At 43.1% G+C, this 26,556-nt stretch overlaps 2 protein-coding genes across 2 annotated transcripts; both read left to right on the forward strand.

The window, feature by feature from the left end:
* The first annotated feature begins 507 nt into the window (after positions 1-507).
* IL9 (interleukin 9) lies at positions 508-2,669 on the forward strand. Its single transcript, XM_088536756.1, has 5 exons — positions 508-929; positions 1,023-1,091; positions 1,191-1,217; positions 1,658-1,786; positions 2,439-2,669. The coding sequence occupies exons 1-5, from the start codon at positions 816-818 to the stop codon at positions 2,544-2,546; spliced, it is 447 nt and encodes a 148-aa protein (XP_088392882.1). The 5' UTR covers positions 508-815; the 3' UTR covers positions 2,547-2,669.
* Positions 2,670-15,397: 12,728 nt separating this feature from the next.
* Positions 15,398-26,495, forward strand: LOC104571718 (F-box/LRR-repeat protein 21). Its single transcript, XM_088536928.1, has 7 exons — positions 15,398-15,496; positions 17,552-17,638; positions 18,763-18,902; positions 21,083-21,537; positions 22,460-22,582; positions 23,177-23,348; positions 24,077-26,495. The coding sequence occupies exons 4-7, from the start codon at positions 21,169-21,171 to the stop codon at positions 24,718-24,720; spliced, it is 1,308 nt and encodes a 435-aa protein (XP_088393054.1). The 5' UTR covers positions 15,398-15,496; positions 17,552-17,638; positions 18,763-18,902; positions 21,083-21,168; the 3' UTR covers positions 24,721-26,495.
* The last annotated feature ends 61 nt before the right edge of the window (positions 26,496-26,556 follow it).

A 26,556-nucleotide genomic window follows, 5' to 3' on the forward strand; every position in this document is an offset into this window, starting at 1 on the left:
TGCTTGAGAAGCAAAGGAAAACCGCTGGGGCCACGGCAACCTGCAGCGTTCAACCTGCTGTGGAGACTTCGCCTGGCAGAATTTCCAGGCTAATATTTTTTGGTCACTTAAAGAGCATTTCTGCAGCTAGTCCTGTCTCCTTTGATGGGTGAGGGTGGCATGGCCTGTGGTATTTGGTCTGACCCCCAAAGGACCTGAACTGTATCTTCATATCAGTGCATCTTGCATTGGCAAGACCAGCATCAAGGACTAGAGGACTGCGCTCCAGGTGCAGGAACTGTAGTTCCAGGCAGCTTCTCCAGACACCACTCCGGACCTGGGCATTTTTCCTTGATTTGGACATCGGGGCCCTGCAGCATTAGCAGCTTCCCTTGCACAAGGTCCTGCTTTGCACCCAGGAGACCATAAGCTGGCTGGACATCTCTGCATCTTCCAAGGAACTCTGGCGATGCCGAACGTTATTGTCTCTTTGCCTTCATGGAGCCACGATTTGCACAAGCAAAACCCACATCTGAAAAAAAAAATGCCTTCGTAGAAGATTTTCGACCATTGTTTCCTGTTGGGGAGTGATATTATAATGTTCAAACTAATCACTTCTGAGGAGCCCGTGTGAATTTCCACGATACTAAAGAAAAGTCACTGCAGTAGGTGACTCAATTCCACGTTTGATTTTTCTAAAATGCTCTCCAAGCTAGTGGGAAGAAATAGTGGGCACCTGGTATCAGTTTTATAATTGGGTTTTTCCATGTGAGAATGGGAATTTTGTGCAGACTCGATTAAAAGGAGTGTCCTCCTGTCCCTCGCCCATCAGACAGATGCACGCGGGTGCCAGCATGCTGACGTACCTGCTCCTCTCCTCTTTGCTGCTCGCTGTGCAAGCCCACTATTGCCAAGTCAGCGAAATTATCCGCTTTACAAATCGTCTGCTTGTAAGTGCACCTTCAGCACCTTAATGCAGTGAAAATGCTTGTTTGTAATTTGTGTGATGGTAAATGCTGGCTTCTTCCTCTTTATTCTTTCAGAATATGCAGGGTGAAAATGTGCAGGATCAAATTTCTGTAAATTGCCCATGTAAGGAGCCCACCACCAGCGTGAGTAAATCCCCCTTGAGAGTACTGTGAGACTAAATCACAATTTATCTGCGTATTCACTGCTAGCTGAATTTTAATGCTCACTCTTTTCATTTTCAGTCATGTTTATGCCTTCCTATTCCTGAGGTAAGTAAATATGCTGTTTTTTCTGTTACTGTAAGTCTTAGAGAAAGTTAGGTACTACTTCTGCTGAAACTTGTTTTGCTCCTTGCATAAGTTTTGCTTTCGTTTATGAGGAAGATTTTTAATACGTGAGCAACAAGTGATAACAGAGGTTGATATTTTTCCTCCCGAGGGGCAGAAGCAGGAGCCCTCCCTTGCAGGGCAAATAGTCAAGCCTGGAGTCAGGCACAAGCTCCCGGTGGACTCGACTTGGACATCTGCGGCTCCGGGCACTTGGTGGAGCTCCCTGGGAATCGGCTCCCTGGGGAATGGGGATGCTGGGCCCGCCGAAGGCCGTGGCGTTCGTGGGCCTTCCTGCTGTGCTCTCCTCACTTCTCGCGGGCGAAGGAATCCGTGTTTCTTCCGCCCTGGCAGGTCTCCCTGACGCCCTCTCTGTTCCGCAGGCTGGCCACGAGCTCTCCTGCTTTGTGGAAGGAACCGAGCGCCTCATGGAAAACAACGTGGAGCCCAAGGAGATCCTTCGGCTCCTCAACCAGTCCTTCCAAATTCAGCTGGAGAGAAAGTTCTGTGGAGTAAGAGATTTCTTGCTTTGCTGTAGCTATCTAGCTTTTCAAAACAGAGCAGTTTATTTATTTATTTTAGATAGCTTAAATACCTGTAGTTGTCTGATTAAATTCAGATGTGTTTTAACACCTCTTCTATGCAAAAGCCAGACATGATGTTGGAAGATACATGGGGAAGCAACTGAACTCAGCAGAGGACGCTTGGAGACGGCTTTTCCCACCCGGTGCCTTCTCCAAACTCCCCATTTCCAAGCGTGAGGCTTAAACAACACACACGAGGCCGGAGCTTCATCTCCTTGCTTGGCTATTTCCCCTTTTCAGACTGGGCTCAGCACAGGCCGGTCACGTCCTTTCGTGGTGCTTTAGACCTCGGTGAGCTCTGTTTTCCTCAAGGATGCTTGGGCACGAAGCACCCTCAGCATCCTCAACCAGCGACCGTGCTCGCCTGCCCCGTTGCTCCTTTTGCAGCAGGAGCTTCTTGTAGCTCGTGTCAGTGACATGAGCTGTTTCTTACTGCTCTGCTGTCTGGTTTCACATCCTCCAGGACACCCCAGACGGCCCCTCTCGCCGCTCAAGACGCAGCTCTTCGGGAACAGCGCTTGAAATCCTTACTTAGCTCCAAGGATATTTAAAGCCTTTTTTCTCCTTTCTTCTACCGCAGCACCTCTCGCGCAGCACTCGTTGCCAGTCCAGAGACAAGGGGAATGTGAAGGAATTTCTGACTACGATCCTGAAAACCTACCAAGCCATCAAGAAAAGTAAAGCTTGAAGAGCTGAAAGCTTCACCAACCCAAAACTCGGAGATGAGGACGGAGAAGAGGAAAATTATTTATTGTATTTATTGTCCACGGGAATTGATAAAAAAATCAATAAACTAATTTACATAAACACTGACAGTATCCCAAGAGTTTATATTATATACATGCCTGTTTCATAGTTTTAAAAATTCATCAAAACTGGTCCAAGCCAAAGCTTGATTTTTTTTTTTTTTTTAGCTAAGATTTGGCAGGAAGGAAAAGGAAAGTTAAGGAAAAGGTGAAAAAAATGTAGCTCTAAAATATTTCCAACTCCTGAGGGTTCTTCAGCCTCTGACATTAGTTATGGTTGCAAATGCTCCTGACACTGTTGGATCCATCAGAGGGCTCTGAAGCATCTGCACATCCTCTCCCACGTGTGAAAATGGTGCCGTTTCTGCCAAGCTCCAGGCAAAGCAATTCCCTCTTGAAAGATGCTACAGCAAAATGCAGGAGTGTCCATAGAGCCAACAGAGCCCGTTGCCCTCCCTGTCCCGCGTGCTGTGTCCGTAAGGGTAGAGGAGGCCTCTCTTGGCATATGTTAATGTTTGCACAACCTCTTCTGGTCGCAGGAACAGAAAATGCGTGCACTGATGCCCCAAATATTAACTCTGGGTTTCCTTTCTGCACCAGCTTTATTTTTTGATAATCTGTGCAACGGTACTGAATTGCTAGCTGCTTTACTGCAAGGCGGCAGCCTTTCCTGCCCCAGGCAACTTGACTTCTTTTTTCTTTTTTTCCCTCACATTCCAAATGTTCATTATTGGTGAGCTCAGGAGTATCTTAATATATGGAAGCATGACCATGCCCAAGATTAATTAAAAGTTCTCAATGGGCTTGTTTGGAACATCTTGTGGCCCGTTTCTTTCGCAGGATATATTTCATCTTGGCTTTCATGGAGATGTTTCGATATTGCAGTGAGCTCGGGTACCCTTCAGTATTGCCTCTCCACTCATCTCAACAGAAACAAAACAGGCAAAACGGGAACCTTGCTGGGAAGAAAAATATATCAGGGGAGATGATTGTGTCAGCCACCTATTCCTGCCCTACTGATGGTTTCTTTGACTGACATATGAAGGCAGTTAAACTTAGACATATCAGGCAAATGCATTTCTTCATTTGTCACCTGTGATAAAATTAGAAGATAATAAAAAAACACAAAAGACTATTACATAGATGAAAATCAGAAAGTAACTGTTTTATCTTTCGTTATTCTCATATCTTCCTACAGTTTCTGCTCTAAGTTCAGATTAGATAGTTTCCCCTAACTATATCATTTGGTTCTAGTCCAAACAAAAAATCACCAGCCTTTCTCATGAGTATTTGGTTCCCAAATCAGCAAAATATTCGGGCATGTCACTGCCCTTAAGCAGGCAAAAAGATGTCATTAACATCAACATATCCTACTGAAGCTGGGGCTCACCTGGGGCTCACCTGGGGCTAAGATCAGTGTCTGATCTTAGGCAGATTTCCAAATATCTCCCGAGCAAATAAGATATATAATGATAATAATGGTTTTAAGTATTGCCAAGCAAAGTCCAACTGATTTTAGTGTTTCTTTGATGGTTTTATTTTCTTATCTTTGTGCATGTCGTTTGCCAGCAGTGTGTCTAGTCACAAGGTGTAGCAAGCACAAAACCCAGAGAAGAATGATTCATTTTTATAAACGAGAGAAAGAGCTCCAAGGTCCTAAGGCTGCAGATGACTGTTCTTGAACCTGCTTGCGGCAAGTTGCAAGGGGAAAGAAAATTCAGTATCTCATACTTCGCCTCTCAAAAGAATTTCACTAAAATTATGTAAAAGATGCCGTCATTTTGAAAGGTGATGTAATGAATTTAGTTCTAACCATCATGACTGGCACCAGAGAGATGCTGCGTGTGAAACTTGCAGGGAAAGCTGCAAGAAAGCAGCTTTCTTGGGCTGAAAGAGCCCAAGCACTGCTAAAATGCAGGAGAGGGCTGCAAAGTACCTGTTCCTGTGTGTCTCAGGCTGCAGGATGCATTTAAGGCATTCAGTGCTGAGTGGCACTGTCTGAAACGGGGCCTTCCCTGTCCTCGGGCACAAGTGCAGCTGCTGAGAAAAGGCCATGGGGATGTGAGGAGCATTGAGGAAGCATTGCCGGCTTTCTGGGATAACAGCCATTGCTCCAGTCATTCTTAAACACTGCCACAAATTAACGAACGGGATGAGAGGTTCACTCATAGCCCGGCAATCTAGACCCCAGGAAAGAGGCTGATGCTCTGTCCCCTTCCAGTTTTGCTCCTGCCTCCCCGTGGGGACCCGAATCCTCCCCGTGGGGACCCGAATCCTCCCCGAGCTCCTTGGCAGGCGGATGGGAAGGGCTGGATCTCTCCCGGTGGGGCTGAACCCCCTCCTCCGTGGTGCCGGGCCCTTGTAACGCCACTTTCTCTCTCAGTTTGGCTCATGCTGCTATTGTGAAACTGCCAGAACAAAAGGCAGGGAAGCGGTAATCCATCGAGCCGCACGGTTCCTGTAACAAGCAGCGCTCGCTGTTATCTCCCCTATCGCGCTCTAGCACAATGTGTCACGCAGCGTCTGCAGCAGAGGAAGTGGCACGGGGTGGAGGGGACAGCGGAGGTGAAGACGGCCGGTGGCTGTGACACGACGTGGCCTGCACGTGCGCGTTCTATGGGGAATAGGCAGCTCTGCAAGGGGAACGGGCGCTGACCAGGAGTGCAGGAGAAGCCCTTCCTCCAAACACGCACCTCGACGGGAGTCCGTGCTGAGGAGCTTGGTTGCTTCCAGACATGCACAGTTCTAACTGGAAAGAAATGCCATGACCCCTCGTAAAACACAGCGGTAAAGATGACCTGCTTTCCTCTGGAACACAAGATTTTTGGGCGATTCCATGCCACATGTCACCACAACAATGTAATTTTTGTTTTTCGTATTAGTATCAAGTAATGGTAGATTATATGCTATGAAGGCACCAAAAGCACTTGCAAAACTACTGTAGTTGTCAACAAGGACGATTGTCCCCAATCCTGTCACACCAGAGCTGCTTTCTTTGAAAGGTTTGGCTGGAGAAAACAGCCACAAACCCAGTCACAAGCCCTGCAGTTGCAAGGTCTCAGGTATCCAGGTAGGAGCACGGCTACTGGAACAATCCAGCGTTGTCTTTGGATCCGCTCCGGGCAGGACACTTTTATACACCTGGGTCTCTGCTGGGACACCCGTGGGATTGCAGAGCTGTTGTGCTCTGGTCACAGGTTCAGAGATCACTGGTTCAGAAGGCATTTTTGGACAGGCCATGACTGCCCAAGTGCATCTGGTGTACATATATATGTGTAAATATATATATATATAGTGTATATATATATATTTATATATATATATTTTGTCTCGCAGCGCGGTAGGAACAAGTCTGGTATACACTGTGCTGTGGGAAGGAGAGGCTCTGGGCTTCTCAAGTGCTTCTCTAACACAAACCGTAACTCATTACTTAAAAACAGATTTACATGTTTGTATAACAAAGATGATCTTATCTGACTAATTCTCACAACACCCGCCCAAGGCATGTGGACACGCTTCACTCTTTAGTTTTACAGAAGAATAAGGGAAGAAGAGTTTGGTGACAGGGAGCACTCATTTCTCTCTAACACTTCTCCAATGTCCCTGCATCCAACACTTGTTGGAAGACTAAGATTTACTTGCCATAAATGAAGGCATCTCCAATACCAGGTCGTACTATGGGAAAACTAAAGCAGAGGTAACGACCCTCTACCCTCTGCCTCCTGCCAGGTGAGCCCATCTTCTCTTGCTCTCCCACTTTGGAGCTATTCAAATAACAAATCTCTAAGAGATCGATTTCTTTCCGCTGCTTTTACAGGCTTTTTCTTGTGGAGTCAACTGCAGTGAGGCTCTAGGAACTGCAGCAAAGCTATTTCTTCATGGAAGCCAACTCGCAGACTGCACAAGCACCAGTCCCTGCAATGATCTTCTGCCATCGTGCCAGAGCTACTGCCAATATTCATGAACGTCCCCACTACTGTTATACAGGCGTTTTTTTAAGGATAACTGTTGTCTTTTTCCTGTTGGATCAGCATCCAGGAAAGAGAAGGCAAATTGCTTGACTTGCAGGTGACTTCTCTAACCACCAAATGGCATTGGTAGCTCCACAAGGGCCTTTTGCTCTGATGCATCCGCTGCCTGGGAAAATCGGAGATGCTTACCAACGACCAAGACACCCGCACGCTTTCTGCTATCGTAAATCAGGTATTGTAGTAATGCATGACATAATGCTAAGCTTGTATCACCTGTCATCTACAAAAAGTGATAGTAAGTAAGAAATGACATTAAAACCACCTTTTTTCCATGCAAAACATGGGTGCGAGTTCTTTTTCCTCATGTCAGAAACAGCACTAGCAAGAGGTTTCACAAGAAAAGAGGCATCATAGATTTATTGTGTTCATATTTGTTGGTTTTTCAATCCTACAACAACGTTCGTACGCAATAAATAGTTTCCAGGGGTAATAGGTCAACAGAAAGCCCAGGAGTGAGGGGGGTTTCCCCATCGCCCCACAAAATTGGAATTGTAAAACAGCAAAATAACAGGGAAATCATGACTTAAGAGATGCAGATAATGATCGGTCTGCGTCTGACTTTGCAAGCAGCCGAGGGCTGCTCTGTCTGCGTTTGGGCAGGATATAAACCAGCCCACTTGGTTTTAAGAATGTTCCACGGTGGCAGAAGTTTCTCACTCTGTGATTTTCCTGCGCTCCCATACTTTTGATTTCACGTTATGAAGGAAAAACGCAATAAAAATAAAAGAAAGCATTTGAATATTCCTGGAAACCACAAGGTGTTTTTGGCAACAAAGTGCAACTGGGAAGAAATGCGATGGAGTTTACAGGGAAGGGAAAGTGCAAAAGTGCATTTAATTTTTATGGCCTATTTAGAGGCAAGCACCCTAAGGGATTAGGTTCCTTGATACATCTCACAATATTTTAAGAAAATGGGTATTTAGGACAAAATCATTCCTTTCACCTGAGGTTACCTGAGGCATGGAACTGTTTTGGGAACAGGGAAGGGACATTTGGGCATTTTTAAGTATGGTCTCCCCACTTTTTTGCAGATTTTGTGATACTGGTGTGCCAAGAAGGACAAGATGGGCAGCAAAGAAGGCTAATTTCCTGCTGCTTCCACAATAATCCTTCATTAATCTATATGCAATTAAGAAATACAGATCTGTGTGTGTGCAAGATACAGTATTTTTCTACTACTGAAATTCTACGTATTTCAACATAACGCACCCATTTATATGGTCCTTGAGGATCAAAGATGAGGGGAAATAAAGGATGAACTGAGCAGACTTCTTGGGTCAGCATCTGAGGACAGTGTTGCTGTTTGTAGCTGTTTTTGTCACCTTGCACCCCTTGGCTTCGGGTCAACCCTTGGTACAAACTAGACGATCAGAAGATCCTGACAAGCAGTGAAAATTTTGCCATATGCAAAATGTGCAAACACAAAAGTGTGTAGATGGGTCTTTTTTTTTTTTGTAAAATTGGATATGTGTAAAGAAAAAAAATTGACACAAAAAGGTGCATCAAGACACAAAGCAAATAAAGAATGAGTCTCCAGGAGGCGGCCAACAGCAGGGAAATACTTGGGGTTTGGAACAACCTGACGATGTAAAACAGAGTTTTCCAGGGAGTAAACTGAAAAATCCCCTTGCATGAGGGGAAACTACCAGTGAGGTGAAGCAGTGTGGGTGAAATAGGGGAAAAAAAGGCATTCTGTGTGAATGATAACTGTGCCCTCTCACACAGTCCTTCCCAAGAAGGACCACTGAGTTGGGTAAAGTCTAGAAAAAAAATTACTATGCTACTTTTATTACAAAAAAAGGCACAAAGCACCAGTAAAGGCCATCTAAAAGTGTATGGAGGGACAAACCAAGCAAAGAATGAGCAAAAGCACACAGAATTGTATCACATTGGAGATACAGCCTCGAGGGAGTCTTCGCCTCCTGTAATGTTCTGACATCCACGTTGCTGGACCATGTGATAAGTCCTGTGAGCATCAGACATGTTCATAACTGTACCCTTGGCTTGAGGTCTAGCCTCATGGTTTGTTGTTTTCTTGGATGGATCCCAGACTCTTCAAAATTCGATTGTGCAAGCCTATTTATTCCCACAAGTTATCCAAACCGAACAATGCTATGCAGGTGTGGTGCACTGAAATTAATAACTGGATTGTTAATAGATCAGACGTACAGATTACAGCTAATGATTAGCTATTTGCAACCTTCCCTTAGAAGTTTCAAGATCATCAGCCTTACCATCTACCAAAGCTGACAGATATCCATGTGATTTGTGGTTCAGCACACAAACTCGAGTTAGGAGAGCTGCCCTCTCCCGTCACAACAGTTTTACTATCAACTCAGTAGAATCCACGGTGTCCTCCTTGAAGCTGGTATATGTCTCCAAACACCTAGCCCCATTTCCCAAGCAAAATCCACACCAGAGTTCTTCTAGGAATCAGGCTTGTGAGCCAGGTTACCTTCTCGTTCCTCAAGGGCCCCAGACTCATTGCAACACATCAGCAATAAGTTGCCAACTGCTAATACATCCATCAACCACCAACAGGGCCACCAGCCACAGGTTGGGGATGCTCTTCCTGACAGAACCCGGCTCTCCTGGAAGTCATACAGAAAGAAGAAGGCCCCTAGGAATTCAGGAACTGACCAGGTCAGTGGACAACAAGGAGAGAGTGAAAAACAGACATGATACATGTGAAAGACCAACCTACAGCACTGCCCGCTGTGACTATGACCCATCACCTAACACACACGGTCCCAGCATGGTGATTTCTTACAAGTTCACGGATACAGGGAGAACTGAAGGGCCCCTAGAAGCTACTCGAGACAACAGAGCTTAATGCAGCTCTGTGAGGAACCTGCCTCACGCCGGGGTGAGCCAAGGTAGCTCCTCTTCACCCAGGAAGATTCCTATTAATTCCTGGGGAATCAGTTACCCTGGACTCCCACAACTCAAGCAACAAGCACAGATCCCAGCCCTGCTGAGTTGTCGGGGTCACCCTGCGAGTTGTCCCCGCGCTGCCTGCACTAGCCACGGGCCAGGCGCAGGAGCTGGGTTTCCAACACAGGCTCCCACAGCACATGGAATCTCTTCAGGACACATCCCGAAGGAACCTGCGCATCCTCTTGGCAGGATTCACAAACGGGAGCTGTTTGGGAAGCAGGACACCCCGGCAAAGTGTGCGACACAGGTCCTGAGCACAGCGGGAATTTTCACGTTAAAAAGCTCTGGATTTAGATGTTTGTTTAGCTTAGAACAAGGAACCCCGAGCATGCTGGATACAATCCACGTTGCTGGCATTGATGTTTAGGAGAAATTAGTAAACAATGTAAATTTAAGTCTTCTCCTTTAATAAACACATTAACGATGATCAAAGAAAATGCATGCATATTCATTCCTATAAGTTCTGGGACAGATTCCAACTGGAATCAAGTTTTGTCTGGCTGGATTCAAATTTATTTGGCAGGATTCTCTGCAAAGGTGAAAGGCAATCAGGCTCAAACCAGAAAGGTTGCTCAAAATTTTTGGTTAGAGAAGCCCCTGCTGGTCAGGGATTGATGCTCTGCTCTCCCTGGTCCTGCTGCTGCAAACTAGTATTAGCTTTGAGATTTACAGCGTGGTAGCATGGGAACAGGGACAGGCTGCAAGTCTGCAAAGGGTAGGAGGACAATATCTGTTCTTATTTATGCTTTAATACCTTCTAGGCTACTGCTCCATGTTTCTATGAATGATTTTCCTTCTTTGGTAGCTAGATGATGTGTATTTAAATGTAGATATATTTATACATTACACATATACATATCTCTCTCAAACATGCATATTCCAACATAGTCTCCACCAGGCTGTGCAGACCTCTGGTTTCAAAAACGGAATCATAGCGACAGATCTGTGAGTTCCCTCTTGTGCCCAAGTGATGCTACAGCAACTGCTTAAAGTAATGCCAAAAAAAGCACAAAATACATATAGAAAAAAACACACTTTTGATGAGCAAAGAAGCTAATCAAATTGCATAGAATAAGTTATATATCTTGTGTTTACTAGACAGCTCTCTATTTTAAAAGTTTTGCAACAACTGTGCACAGTACAGAACAGTACCATGTTTCTGGAAACGACTGTCACAAGTATGAATCCAAAAGAATGATAAAAACTAGTAATGCAAAAATATTGCTGCAAGAATCCTAAACCCCAAAGTCAACAGAGGCTGGAGGAAATTGGTGAAAACCCCTTTATAAATTTCACCTTGGCTATAGGTTATTGTGTGATTAACTCAAATACATTTATCAGAATGTACATGGAAATGTACATTCCATCCTTTCTGTGGGCTTCATTCCTCAAGACAATCACACTATGGTATTTACTTAGTAGCTAATGACACCAGACTTTTGAATCAGAGAATATAACTGTTTTTCAAGAATGCATATGTGTTTTATGAGTACATTCTATTTTCCTGGAGGAAAACACAAGTCGAGCTGGTGGTCAGGCTATTTTAACGCTGCTTGGATGCTGTGCAGTCTGGGGATGTTCGATGTGTGTTTGACAAACATCTGGAGGGCAGTCACCTCCCAGAAGTGCCAGGGCCCTGAGTGCATGAAAGGGCCTTGATGGCCCTGACAGGGGCCACCTGGGGCTCTCCCACACCCTTCTCAGGTGCCCAGGAGCCCATTTAAGCTCAGCCTGGGGCCTTCACTCTTGTTTCCTGCAGTGCTGAAGGAGTGATGGTCTTCAGCCCAGCTGCAGTTGAGGTTGGTTGGGCCCTGTGGATCTGCACCCCAACGTATGGACTGATTTCCCGGACTGATCTCAGACCTGCCTCAGCTCTGTGAGCCTGGGTGATGGTTTGGGCTCCTGGATGAACCTGCCAGCTCTGGGGCTGCTCCTGCTGCCTGTTTGGGAGCCCTGGGATGGGGCCCTGGCTGGTGAGATCTTGTCCCCTGCCTCCCCATCCCTTGGGGAGCAGCCAGCTCACTCTAAGGATAGAGCAAATGACCTCTGCTCCTTAGAAGAATCAGTGCCAGGCTTATCTTAAAGATAAAATAACTGCTCCCAGAGGGTTTTAATAACTTGTGTGTAGCATACCGAAGGGGCAGGCAATCTGTGCTGTGCTAAACTTCTCTTCAGGCAAGTTGAAAGCTGCTCTGTGAGAGCTTCCACAAAGGAAGTACAAACAGCATCTGCACAAACAGCTTCCTCAGTTGTTTTGCAAATAGAGTACTAATTCTGCCTGTTATCTGTCTAGCCTGAAAGGCATATGCCTGGGTTATATAAAAATTGTAATGTACCATCTTACCCCTTCAAGCCATCAAACTAGAGGAAAAAATACAGTTGGAGTTACTTTTAGAGGCTCTGCATTACAGCCTCTATAAAGATCTCTTCATAAAAGAAAAAGTCTTACCCCTTCCTTATAAAGGAGGGCATTTGTATGCAGATGTGTAAATGAGTTTTTACTGCATTATTTTTAATGAGGACTGTAGAAACTTTTTCTTTCTTGTGGGAGCACTTCCCTGGTTCCTGTCCTGCAGGCGGTTGCCGTCTCGCACAGCAGCAAGGCTCCAGCGAGCCTGACACACTGACCTACTTTCTGCCTCTGCTTCTCACTGGTTGCTTTAGTCTTGGTGCATTTTAGATCGCTAGGGCTGCGGTCTTTGATCATACAGAGTTTGAGTACTCCGGCTTTAAATTAAGAGTGACATAAGTCGCTGTTTGCAACAGTGTTTGGGAAATGCATCAACTCTTATAAAATCAGCTCTTGAAAGGCAGGAGTTAGAATGCAAAGCTTAACTGGCTCGGCACAAACACGTGTGGATGCAGCTCCCTTTGGAAAGCAGACGGAGTTTCATTAAATGTGGCACTGACCCTGGTACCCTGAAACTCCGGGGCATTGCCCAGCACCCACGCCTGCTTCTTCCAGGGTTGTATTTGAGGAATCCAGCAGAGCAAGCGTGCACTATGAGAAGCTCTTGGCTTGCTGCATGCTCCCATGAGAATGAAGCAGTGTCTGTATGAAAATGTAAAAGTCCTGGAAATTTAGGACTAGGAAATTTATTTATGTTGAGATGCGTGGCTTTATTTTTTGAGGGTAGAGTTTCTGAAATCTGTTGGTATGGCTTATCCTTGTATAGCCCAATATACTGCATGGATCCTCAGCTGATCTCAGGAGCGTCTGTGACTTCTGCCCTTCACTTCTTCCAGCTGCCTCCTCTCCCTTCTGCAGCCCTTTCAATAAACTACACAAAGAACCGGCTGGTAACTGAAGGGAGCTTCTCCTTCCTTCACGCTGCACCCAGGTTTTTAGTCTGTGAAATGCACAATGCACTAACTGCTTCTATGCTGTGGGAGACGTGTTTGCACAGTCTGAATTTCCTGAAAGCTTTCTTAGGAGCAAACCAGCAAGTTTATTAGTATATGGCATTTTTAATTACTATTTTAAACCTCGGCAATAAAATGTGAATATTGCTGTTGACCAAAGTACACAGAGTATCCTATAAAGCTAATACAATATGAGTGATATTTGTGTTAAGATAAAATGAGACACAAGGAAATGAAACTCTTCTGTAAGCTTGTTTCCAGGGGACACAACCAGAGTGCCAGCAGCAGAAGGGCTAAGCTTGACCTTGAGTTGATGAACGAGGTGGTCAGTCTGCAGAAGAGAGTTGGAGCGGAGCGGGGAATGCACCCAGGGGGCAGTTTGTCTTCAGCTCCCTGCATTGTGTGTGGATGGAGAACCTGGAGACACAAGCAACATCTCTGGTGCGTGCACATTTATTCTCTAATCACTGATAGAATAATAGCTGATTTTTGTTCATACACATCCGCAAGCATTTTATAGAACAATTGCAACCTGCAAGAATAAAATATCTGGACAGTCTTCCTGATAATGTTTTAAGTTAGACATGTCTCTGCAAGATCAACTGGGGAAACTTCTTTTTTATAAAGAAAGCCTTGGACAGATTAGCCTTGGACAGATTAGTCTATCTGAATTGTTCTTAAGTAGGAATCCGTTCCTTTACAGCAGCCCAAAGGTTACTGGCAATGCATCAAAGATAAACCCATGACGGGTTGATTTAGATATTAGCTACAAATCCCCATTAACCTGTTTACGTTCTACCACCTATTGCTGTCTGCAGGGAGTTACTACAACACTAATGCGCTTCTGGTGGTAACTTAATGGAGAAAACATTTTGTATGTATATATATATATATATATATATATATATATACACACACACACATATATATATACATGGAACAAAGTGGGTAGAATTATCCAGAACTTATCTCCTACTTTCTAGTGAATATGAATAATACACCTGAGAACTTCATAGTTAAGAGCATTTTGGTAAGTTTTTAATAATAATTTGATTTTATATGCAATGGGCTTTGTTAGTCATTCTACTTCAGCATCTTTAAAGATGCTATAGTCATTTTATGATGACTAGTCTTTTCAGTTTCAATTTTACTAGTCCTTTAATATGCTTTCTAAGTTTCCCACATTTGTTTGAAAAGATCTTATTTTATTATAACACAAAGCTGGCAAGATGCAACTGAATACCCACATAAAGGAAGATATAATGTGGGACTTAATACTAAACATTCAGTAAAACACTTATCTCTTCACAATAAGATGCTATAAAATTGTTATTGGTTAAACACATATGCAAGATCCAGGAAATGTGCGGTTGCTTGTGCTTTGGGTAGCAGTCAACGAAAATGAGTCACTCTGAATGTTTCTTTGCAACTGTATATTAAGATTGTTATGTAGCATGTCTGCATAGATGTGTTTATTTTGCTTCTGTGTTGCAAAATTGAGGTGCATTTTAGATACCATACAAATCTTCACTGCCTACTGCCTCTTCAGGTCACTCTGCTCGGGACCAGTGAGCTAATATTCATGTTATAAGGTATCTAGATTTTAAGGTAAAAGTTTAGCCCTTCAGAAAGGGCACCTGTTTGTCCAACACTTAGCTGAAAAGCAGCAGTAAAACCTGCCTGAACATCATCTCTGTTCAAGCTGGGATGAGCAGTTAGGATAGCCCGATACTGGGGTGCGCAGACACCCTGCGGCACCCGAAGGGTGGCTATTGCTCTTCTCAGTTTTGGGTCTGTTTGGGTATTTGGCCCAAAATACTGAACTCCTTTTCTGTGGTGTTGTCGCTTTCCAGAGACCTGACAAGAAAAACCCTGTGTCTGTGTAAAACAGCCCCTGAGAAGATTCTTGGGACTCCAGCAGTGGCTTCTGAAGTCCATGGCTGCAGTTAGAAATGAAAATATGAAGCTAGTGGTGCTAAATAGTTCCTTTGGGGGCTCAAAATCTGCAGGTTTCTCAGAAAACAAACAGCTTGTGATGTGCTGCTGGGCTTTCTAGGCTCCTGTGAGAAGCAACTGCCCCTGTCACTTCTTGACAGTCAAATTGATGAAGTTGCCCAGAAAGGTGCATTTTTGTCCCAGCTGGGTGTGAGACTGAGGCAATTGCTCTTGTCTTCTTAAAAACTTGGCTGCTCAGACTGTTTGTGAGGAGACCTGCACCTCCTTCGACCAGAGATGGCCTCTAGTCGGGAGATGATTGAAAAATTAAAGGAGCAATGAATAAAAGTAGGGGTGGCCCAGGGCCATAAGGCGAGAGGGGGACACGGCGCTGAGGGGGCCGCCGCCTCCCCCCCATTTTGGCCGCGCGGCGCCTCTCGCCTCGCCGCGAAATGGCGCCCGCGTCACGTGCCGCTTCCCGCCGCCGGCGCGGGGCGGGCGGCGCTCATGGCGCCTGCGCGGCGGCGCCGGCGGCTCCTCCCCGGCTTGGCCAGGGCTCGGCCGGGCTCTTCGCGGCGCCTCGAGCCTGCCGGAGCGGGGGAGCCTCGCGGCGCGGAGCGGCGGGGGTACGTGTGGACGCGGCGGGGGGCTCCGCGCCGGGCTCCCTCCTTCCTTCCCTGCCGCCTGCGTGTGCGCCGCGCTCGGCGCCGCCGAACCGCCCCGGCCCGGGGAGCGGCGGCGGGGGAGTGGCGGGGTCCCCCTCCCTGCAAAATTTGGGCTTGTATCCCCCTGGAACGGCGGCGGGGCGGCTTCGTGCCGAGGGTGTGGGGCAAGGCGCTTCTCACCGCGGCGTGATCCGGGGTGTAGCGTCCCCGCTGGGAATTCCCGACGTGTTCCCGCGTGGGGAACAACCGGCCGAGGTGGCTGTAGCCGTGTCCGGGGGCCGGCGTCACCTCCTCCTGGCAGGCGGTGCTGAGGAGCCCCTTGCCGGGAGCATTAGGCAGAGCCTTATGTCCAAAACCAGGGAGGTTTATTATTATTACTATTTTTAAAGTCTAAAGAGCTCACGTTGCGTATTGAAGTCAGGGGAGGCTCTTGGGGGAGGAAAAATGGTAGAAAAATCTGGAAGAAATCAGGGTTGCTGACACATACAACCATTTGGGTAGGCCCCTGAAAAGCAGCTATGTAACGAACCGGGATGCATGCGAAGAGTTGTTTTGTAGAGTAAATAAATTAATTTGGTAAAATCGCTTTTTTGGGGCAGAAAAGGTGTTGAGAACATGAGGTTTCCCCTTGTTGAGAACGGCGCGGCTGTTGGGGGAGATGCTGTAGCAGCTGTGTACACGGGCACTGTTTGCGAACGGGGACACGTGAGGGTGTGAGCAGATTAGCCAAACCTCGCCGGGCTTCAAAACACTCCGCCAGCCTCCGCTGCGGCTGTTTATCCTGGATTGCAATCCGGAGAGCTCCACCTTGGACCTAAACCTCATTCGGTTTCTAACAGAAGTGGTTTCTTTAACATTACCTCATATCTGATTGCATCTCTGTTAGCATTTCTGCTAGCTGTTCTCATTAATCTTCCTGCTTGGTTTAGCTGTAACTGTTCGAATTGCTTTTGCTGGCCTGTGTGGCCTTGAACCTTAAAGGAGATGTCATGAGACCATACACCTGATTTCTGTTATCGGAGCTTTGAGAACCCTTTCAGTAATCTGTTTTTTTTGTTTGTTTTAATGCAGGATAAGACTTGGGTACTTTTAACGCTGGCATAAAAGCATAAAGTGCTAGTGTGTGTAACCTAGGTATATTTAAATCTGCGCTGTGGGACTCTGTGAAAGAGAAGTTCACTCCAGCAAAAGCTGTAGTCTCTAGTTAGAAGTCTTTAGCCATTGCAGGTAACTAATTCAAACAGGAAATTCAGAAGGCTGCAGAACAGTGTAGTAGTATTAAGTAGTTTGGAATACGCCTGCCTGATGGGGTCCCTGGGATAGGGAGGAGGCCGCAGGCTGGATATTACGGAATTCCCTGCTTCCTGCTGTGGGACTGAGTGGGGGGAACTCTGGGCATCTTGGGCACAAGGATGCTGGACCATACGGTGGAAGAGAGCAGCCGTGTGTGGATCATGTGTCCTACGGTTCCCTTGAACATTAGACAGAATTGCCTGTGAAGGGCAAAAGGCAGGAAAAAACTTCGCTTATTCCAGTGTACTTGCTTATTCCAATGTACTTGCAGGGTTCCCTAACTTACAGGTTGCAGTAGTATTTACAGGGAGTGTTCTTTGCTGGACTTTGCTGTTAAAGAAGCAAATGCTGAATAATTTATACTGTTTACATTGTGTTCTTGGCCAGTACAGGGTAAATGCAGTTGCAACATCCTGCTTTAATTTTAAAAGTTGCCTTCTTCGAAAGCTGTGCAATTCACAGAATTACAATACTAAGTAAGTTGCTTTGTGTTAAGGTGATGCAAACTCATTCACTAAAGCAAGCAGCTGAGGAAGATGGACAAAATGAAGGAATAACAGGTTACTTAGCATCTCTTTTAAGTTTTTAAGTGGGATGGTAAAAATAGTGGACCTCTTGATTACTGCCAACTTAATTTTTTTCTGTTTTCTTTGCGTGGGATGGCCTATTGGGATTATTATTATTTAAATTAATAAAGGTTTTTCTGGCATTTTATCTGGACAGGAGGACAGATGCTTTTGAATGCCCCATGGCGGCAGCAACCTCTATTCATTCTTTTATTGCCTGTTCTAACTTGGAAGCGTTCTTCAGGTGAGAAAGTTGCTTCAAAATATGCCGTGTGGTTTATTAAATTACAGTTACTACACCATAGTGCTGACTCTTCGGATACATCTCTCTGTTTCGCTCTTTTTCAGTTACAATATCTTATTTATGTATCTTTCTGTTCACATGTCATTATCAACCTATCTGCTTTATGTTTATGTCGTATGCTCATGTTTATGAAACTGGCAGCACTTTTGCAGATGAATTTTAGCTCTGTATTTGTCCTGCCATGCAGAGTTAGCAAAGGGATGATGAGCACATTTTGCTGAAGAATATGTAAAATGTGCAAGTAATGCACAGTAATCTTAAAAACTTCTTCAGATTTCATCTACAAGCACAGTTACTAATACATGTCAGCTCTGTAATCCTGGACAAGCATGATGATGCAGCTTGTAGATTTTGCATGTTGTTGTCCCTATTATTTGATGCAGTTTTATTGGTAAGTTAATGTAAAGTGGGTAACTGAATTTGGAAATTTGGGGCATATTTTGTCAAATTCATAGTGGAAGAAGATGCTCTTTGATATTAAAATAGAGTAGCTCCTATCATAGTGGTATATGGGAGCATCTTTATGCATTATCAGTATTTTTCCAGTTGTGAGAGAGTTTAGCCAAGCTAGTTTGTCAAGGATTATAGTGATGCAGTAGCATACCTTCTTTTGGTAAACTTTAGTAATGTTTAAATCCAAGAGTCCTTAAATTTAAGATATTGGATGTTGTATGTTTAGATACAAATCTTTTGAGCAGTGTAACCTTCTCAGCACACTAGTATATGGTTAGCTGAAAAAAATCAACGCTTATGTAGGTACACAACCTCTTTAAATAATATGCAAGCTGTACCTATGTTGCATAAGAGCACTAGTGTGACTCAAATTATGGGTAACGCCAAAACAAGGTTTGTGGGAACACCTGCAGCCTTTTATTAGCTAGTTGATAGTTCTGAGACAGCAGCATTCGGTAAAACCGATTTACTTGTCACGTTCTGTTCTACTTGCACATCTCGGCATAGAGAGTATTAGTCATCCCAGTCATGTTTCCACAACTTGCCTTAGTCCTTTCTGAGGGTCTCCCAGAATTTGCAGAAGAGCTTTTCTTTGGTCCATGGCTTCACAGGTCAGTTCATCTTCTGGGACCCCTCTCTGCCTTCTGGTTAAGGAATCCGTGCACACATACGGGATGACTCATCAGTGGGATGGATGTTCAGACACCAAAAAGGTGCTGGTAACTTGACAGGAACTTCCACATTCTTGGAGGTATGTGTGCATGTCCACCTCGCATTTAATACTACCTTGATTATATATAATTGAGTTATCTTCAATTGCATTTTAAAATACATAGATACACATACAATCCGATGTGTTTCTTGCATGAAATTTTAAGTGTTCACACATCAGGGCTTCATGTTTGAAAAAACGTGAAAAAAAAGTTGCTAGTTTTAAAATTCTGCAGTATAGAATACAGAAAAAAAAAAAAAAGAACTTCAGAATTTGTCTGTTCTAATGGGATATAGTGTCAAGGACAAGAGCAGCCTAGGTTACTACATATGCCGAGCATGCCTTGTTGGATCTCGTACGTTGCTGAAATGGATGTACTACAGCTTGTCTGCAGGATAAGCTTTTGTGCCCCTTCTCTCTGGTAGCTGTAGGATGTCAGATCTCTTGTCAGAGCCAAAGCAGCCCCTGTGAAGCTCAGATGAGTTTCAAAGGGCAAAGGGAAAATTACCCTTTTTAAGGTACTTGCATTTTACTGAGATCATGCTTCTTTTAGACAATAGCATTTATTTTATTTTTTCAATGTTTAAACACTAAAGTCCAGAAAACAGCAATTTTTTAATGCAACCTAAGGAGACAGAAGGAAAAAATAAGCAGGTATTTGTACCAAGCTAAATTTCGCAAGGCTAGGAGAGTTCTATACAGTCAATTTATACACCCACCCAGAATGCCAGTTTGTTGTGCATAAGTACATAAGTAAAGAATTTGAAGTTATAAAATGTGGTCATGTAGATGATTCAGTAAAATGGTCCACAATGTGTTTTCATACTGAGCTCCTAAGAAGTTTGCATCTTACTATGTTAGTAATACTAGTACAATTAGTAGTAGCGTAATTAGTACGATGGTACTTAGTAATTGATTACAAATACTACTTTGCTTTTGAATGGAATGTGTTGGAATATGCGTAGTAGCACGACTAGTTCTCTCTGACCTAATCACTTTCTCACTTGTTATGTAAAGTACACATGTCTATTCAGGAAATAATTGGAAGAGTGTCACTAGTTTAGCATTCTGCTTGGATGTGTGTGCTTTCTCTTTTCATAAAAACGGAATATCCCTCCTTGCATATCTGACAATTTTTCAGCCTTTAGGACAAGGATATGTCAGTTGAGTCCTACTGCTCAAAGTGGAGTACAGAACTGTAGTGGAATAAAGCATGTGGTCTGAACATGCATTTAAATTAATTTCTGTATATTTGGATCTTAACCTGATCTGTAGTGCGTCTACTTACTGCAGTGCTTCTTTTTGTTGCACAGATTTGGAAATTGCTCCAAGTAACTAAGCAAGCTGGAATAAGAATTAAACCAGTATGACTTTTAAAGTAAAACTTTTTTTTAGCTAATTTAGTGTTTAACGATTGAGAAACCTAGTATTTATTAAAAAATGTGAAAAATCCAGGCATACTCTGAGGGCTGTTTTGGAAGACTTTCAGGAAAAAAATATACAGTGTGTTCTGTTGATTCACATGTAGATCATAATTTGGATGCCTTCACTAGATCATATAAAAACTAATGCAAGAAGCGCTCGTTTATGAACTAGTTATACTTGATAATGTTATGTTCACATCTAGATTCTCAGCTAAAGTTGGGCTAAGAAACTTTATTTCTCTCTGCTAAATATATGCATGTTGACATAGTGCAAAATCCAAGGATGCAAGTTATTTTTGTGAGGTCACATTATTGTGACTTCTTTTCCTCTTGATAATTCCCTGTGCCATTCCAAGGACATGCTGCAGCTCCTTTACTTTTATATTTCCAGCAAACCAAGACTCCTTAGGACTTGATAGACTAGAAATACGCTTCTGGCTGTCATTTTCTCAAAGCAGAAGTCTCCACTGGCAGGCCTGCTTGCTGCATCCATTCCTTTCTACTAGCTCATGTATCTTTGGTTACTGGGAGATGAGTTGCTTATGTTAAATTCTGTAAGAAGGTTAAGTTTTGTTAGAAAGATAACTCAGAATTGAGTCATAATATTCAAGAGGAAGCTGGAGTTAATGGAGTTAACATTAACTGTTTATCAATATACAGAGATCCATGATGTTATAGGACAGACGTTTTGCATAGTAACATATTTTAAATTTCATGAACTTGTTAACTCTTACAATATTTTTTCTCTGATTCTACCATCTTCCGTGTGCTTGTTTTTGTTTTCTTGTCTTTTAGAGACCTTCTGTACTTGAAACTGAGAAGCAACTGTGCAGTCTGAATATAGTGGCCTATTCCAGTGCCTGAAGCTGATTACATTCATAATGAAGAGAGCCAGGCAGAAGGCTGTGGTAGAAAACGAAGCTCCTCAAACATCACAGAAAATTAAGAAAAAGAGGACTGGTTTCCAGGGAGCACGGTTTGGAGAAGCCAGCCTGCCCGGCTCGGGCTGGGGGAGCCTGCCACACCACGTCATCCTGAGGATCTTTCAGTTTCTGCCTTTAGTCGATCGAGCCAGGGCATCCTCCGTTTGTCGAAGGTGGAATGAAACTTTCCATGTCCCGGAACTCTGGAGGAGGTTCGAATTTGAGCTCAGCCAGCCAGCTACTTCTTATTTAAAGTCTACTCATCCTGATCTCATTCAGCAGATTATCAAGAGGCATGCTGATCATCTGCAGTACGTCAGCTTCAAGGTAAAGGCTGGAACATATTTTTAAAAACACAGCTGCTACCACTCCTTTGCATGCAGACACCTTGTTTCCTTCCTACCTCTGCAGCTTAGTTCCCGTACAGTGAAGGAAAAAGTAACAGTATGTGATGCTGTGCTGAAGGCTACGTGACTTGTTTTCAAATACAGACTGTGGAGGTTTTATATTGTGAATGCAATAATAGTGGCAGCTGAAGTGCTCAACAGATTAATCTGCAAATAGAAGAATTTAAGAAAAATTTATTTGTAGGAAATATTTCTTAAGTCACGTGTATTATTAATGCTGTTGCTGAACTTTGTTACACTTGGAGTTGCGTAGCAGGACACGATTGGGTTGCGTAGCAGGACACGGAGCTAATCAGTTATTAAGGGAGCTGAGATGGAGCAGTGATTTGTCTAGAGCTACCTGTCAGGCTTATGGATGCATTGGGGACCTTCAGCTCATTATTAAATATGTTAAGCTATTGTCCCCGAAGTAACCTGAACTAGCTTCCTCAGTTGTATCTAGGCTTTCCTAAGGCTTTTTAGTTCTGCTTTAACTTGTCAAGTGAGTGTTTGTATGCATGCACACATATGTGGCATGCCACTGTCCATCATAATGCCAGTACTAATTACACCTGTTACTAAGGAGGAAATATGGGCATGAGGCTCTTAGAGAAGGGCTGGGTTTAAATTACTCATATCAGAAATACCTATGCTCTGCTGTACATTTTGATAATGCAGTAGTTCCAAAAATACTTTAACTTCTCTTATCGTTAAATTTCTACTTAATGTTACTTTGACCTGGTGGCAAATGAAATCTTGTGCAATACAGGCCGTGGTGCTTGTATTCCTTGGTATTTGTGACACTGTTAAGTTTCTAAATAGTAATAGTGAATAACTACATGATTCTTAAATTGCTTTTATAGGTTGATAGTAGCACAGAGTCAGCAGAAGCAGCCTGTGACATCCTTTCTCAGTTGGTGAACTGTTCTATCAAGACACTGGGTTTGATTTCTACAGCAAAACCAAGCTTCATGAATGTCTCTAAGGTAATGTCCTACAAACTGTATTTTTATAAGTAGAGATACTGAGAATTTTTTTTTCAGGAAAATATTTATTCACTCTTTAAACAACTTTAAGAGAAAACTGGATAATAATAGTTGTGCTTATGTAGGAAAGTATATGATGTTGATATTATAGATTTGTGAGAACAGTTACTTGGCTGATACTTTTTAAATAAATCCTTCTATATTTATTGGTCTGTTTTCTTGTATCTACTAAAATGAGGAAATAAATTTAGGTTCCCTTCATTAAATTTAGTAGTGTTGTTAACTTCACAGCATAAAGGAGTGAAACTCTTCTGAATTCAGAAGAGTTGATCCTTCTAATTTCCACATTAAAAGATACAGCAATCACTAGTTCCAATGTACTGAAAAAATTGAGATTTTTTTTAGTTTACTTTTTTTCTCTCTCTTGGCAAGGTCACAGGAGAGTTATTTTCTAGAAGATAAAATAAATGACACTTTTTTTTATCTTGCAGTTTTTTTATCTTGCAGTTAAACTAAAGTCTTTGAATGCAGAAGTTTGACTTATACATAAGGTTTATGTTCTCATGCTTTTTTTTCCCCCCCCCCCCCAAACAGGCTCATTTTGCTTCAGCGCTGACAGTAGTTTTTGTTAACTCCAAGTCACTGTCATCAATCAAGATTGACGACACACCCGTGGATGATCCTTCTTTGAAAGTTCTTGTCGCTAACAATAGCGATACTCTAAAACTACTGAAAATGAGCAGTTGTCCTTATGTGTCACCTGCTGGTGAGTAGTGAATTTGAGAAATGTAATATTAAGAGTAGGAAACAATAGGATTTAGGTTTGAAATGTTATCCGTATTTTCCATGCCTTTTTGAGTCTTTTAGCATAGGCCTTTTCTTGGCCTAATCTTGGCTGTTTCTAAAGTTTGAAGGGAAAAACAAAAGTCCCTTTGAATGAACTGGAGTAGTTGGTCAGCGTGGAGGTGCTTCTCACTTGACTGCATCTTCTAGAAGTCCTGGAGATTCTCATGTTTTATGGGAATAAAAACACAAAACCTGTAGATCAAGTGCTGCTTGATGGGATAAAGAAGGTGTTTTTAACACCTTGAGTTAAATTTATTAAAAAAAGGTTTTAGTGCTTTGAAGTTGTGTTACAGAAAGATGAGACTGTACAAACTTCAAAATTTAGTAGTATAAGACCAAAGGGCTTTTCAGTTTTTGCAGTGCCCTCCAGTGTCCAGATCTGGTAGTACAAATGTTGCTGTTCTGGTGCAGTAGTTGGTGAAGGGCTCGCTCCTTCCAAGGTAAATTGCAGGATTTCCTGACAGTTCAGAGGGCCTTTGGGTCCACACGTGAACAGATGTGATATTTAGAACTTTGTCCTACTTCTGGTTCTTGCTTATGGGCACGAAGACTCAAGCCAGTAAACTTAGCGCTTGCTGAAGTTATACAGTAAAGAATTGTTAGTTATATTCACCTCTTATTTAACAAAGTAATATTTTTATTTCCCAGGAATTCTTTGTGTTGCTGACCAGTGTCATGGACTTAAGGAGCTGGCTTTGAACTACTACATTTTAAGTGATGAACTGCTGCTGGCTCTTTCAAGTGAAAAACATGTTGATCTCGAACACCTTCGGATAGATGTTGTGAGTGAAAATCCTGGACAAGTTGAATTTCATACCATTAAAAAGCAAAGCTGGGATGCTCTTGTTAAACACTCCCCCAAAGTCAACATTGTGATGTATTTTTTCTTGTATGAAGAAGAATTTGATGCTTTCTTCAGAGAGGAAACCCCTGTTACACACCTGTACTTTGGCCGTGCAGTAAGCAAAGCAATGTTAGGTCGTATTGGCATGAATTGCCCGAGGTTAATTGAGCTGGTGGTTTGTGCTAATGGACTTCAGCCTTTGGATGATGAACTTATGCAGATTGCAGAGCGCTGTAAGAACCTAACAGCAATGGGGCTTGGTGAGTGTGAAGTAACTTGCAGGGGATTTATCGAGTTTGTGAAGATGTGTGGTGGCAGGCTCACCCAGCTCTCTATAATGGAGGAGGTGTTGATTCCAGATAACGATTATAACTTGGATCAGCTTCATTCTGAAGTCTCCAAGCACCTTGGAAGGATGTGGTTTCCTGATATGATGCCGACGTGGTGAACTGTCTACATCTGTGGATAAACTGTTAGGATCAGGGTGTTGCTCTCTATGCAAGTAAGGAACTTTTAAATGGAAACATATAGGAAACATATTCCCAGATTTCAGTTTCTCTTCCTTGAGACCCTGGATATAGGGGTAACAGTAAATCACTCAAGAATGTTCATGGTATAGTGAAATAGCAATTAAGTGTACTTAACTGTAGACGCTCTTGAAAGTATGTCCATGGTTTACAGGTACTTTTTTACTTCAGTTAAATGAGGCTTCTCTGATTTAGTTTCAGTTTAATCTATTGAAGTTAAACTTTTTTTTTGTGCTTAGACTTTCTGACATAGTCAGGAGATAACTAGAGAAGCTTTCCTCCTTGAGCAAATCCAGCTTGTGGAGAGCTGGATAAAACTTGGGAGTTCAGGAAAACCCTGTTGTTTGCCATGATGTTTTCTGCAGCAGATTTTTCACAGTTCTTGTTATAAGTGTAAAGGCTCATACTTTATATTAGAGTAACCTGAACTGATGTAAGTATTTTTATTTAGCTTAAGCTCACTTGATGCGAGTACCTTAAAGTGGTGTGGTAAGTATTAAGTTTATGCCCCCCAAACCTTCCTGATTTTGAATTGCACTTTAAGTCACTTTAAGATTAGCTGAATTGTAGAGACAGTTTTGTAGAGTATGTTGTTTTTCTATTTTATGCACTTAAGTGGATGGGGAAAGAGACCTTGTTAAAATTGCTGGATTTAAAAGTTTGAATCTAGGTTGATTATTTACATCAACAATAAAAGACTTTGGGAACTGTAGAATAAAGGGAATAGCTTTTGTGTTGGACACAGTCCAAGTCTTTGACTACAAACGCTGATGTCTGAGTGCTGTTCCATGCTTCTGTTACTAAGAGATTAGAAGGATTTCAGGAAAATGCCCAGTGAGAAGGAAGGTTTGAGAGGAAAACGGTGATCTTCAGGCCCCTTCTGCCTGGAATTAAGCGTTAAGAGCCCTTCCAAAACTTATTTGCCATTCAGAGGCCACAATAATCTGTAGCAACTTTGCCTGAGTTTGCCACAGTAACTTGCCACAGTTCTCAGGACTGTGAGCCCTGATTCCTAGAGCGTGTGTTGCTGGTTCCTGAAATTTTTGTTCCAGGAAAAGAATCACACGACTTCTTAATGCTTGTTACTCTTAATTGTTTTTTTGAAGGAGAAAGCTTGTATTCCTTGCTTGTGGGCAGTGGAAGGGAAGGGGGCATTTGTAGAGTATGTATATTTGTGATACTTTGCACACTTTGTAAACTAAAATGTATTATATACAAATATTACAATAATTATTTTCTTGCTGTAGTTGGTCTATCTTCCTGTTTGTAATGAGATGTGTCCCATTTGATGAATGGTGGTATTCGTGACATTATATCTAATGTCAGGTAGTTTCTTCCACAGTTAAACTTTCCTGCAAAAATAACTGCCATGGGTTGTCTAAAACTATCATCATCTTGGACAAGCTAGTTCAATGACTTGTTCACAGCTCTAAGCTAAGGGAATTAACAAGGTAATGCACGTCTGAATCAGTAATGCATTTTTGCTTTTTGCACAGTGGGGCAGGAGGGTGGGATAGGGAGGCAGAAAAAGGGCAGCCGACTGTTTGCTAGCACTTTTTATGGAAGCAAGTGCTTAATTAATCAAGGGGATTGTAATTTACCTTTGGACAGAAAGTTGAAGTATTTCCAGACAGTATTTGGTTTGATACATGCTTTGCTATAACTGAAAACTTAATAAACTAATCTAATACATGCACTGCTAACAGATACCTGTCTGTTCCACTGAATTTCACCCCCTCTCTGCAGAGTTTTGTCCT

This window comes from Tinamus guttatus, unplaced genomic scaffold (genome assembly GCF_059628265.1).
Source record: "Tinamus guttatus ecotype Peru unplaced genomic scaffold, ASM5962826v1 Tinamus_guttatus_pri_ptg000710l, whole genome shotgun sequence".
NCBI classification, from domain to species: Eukaryota; Metazoa; Chordata; class Aves; order Tinamiformes; family Tinamidae; genus Tinamus; species Tinamus guttatus.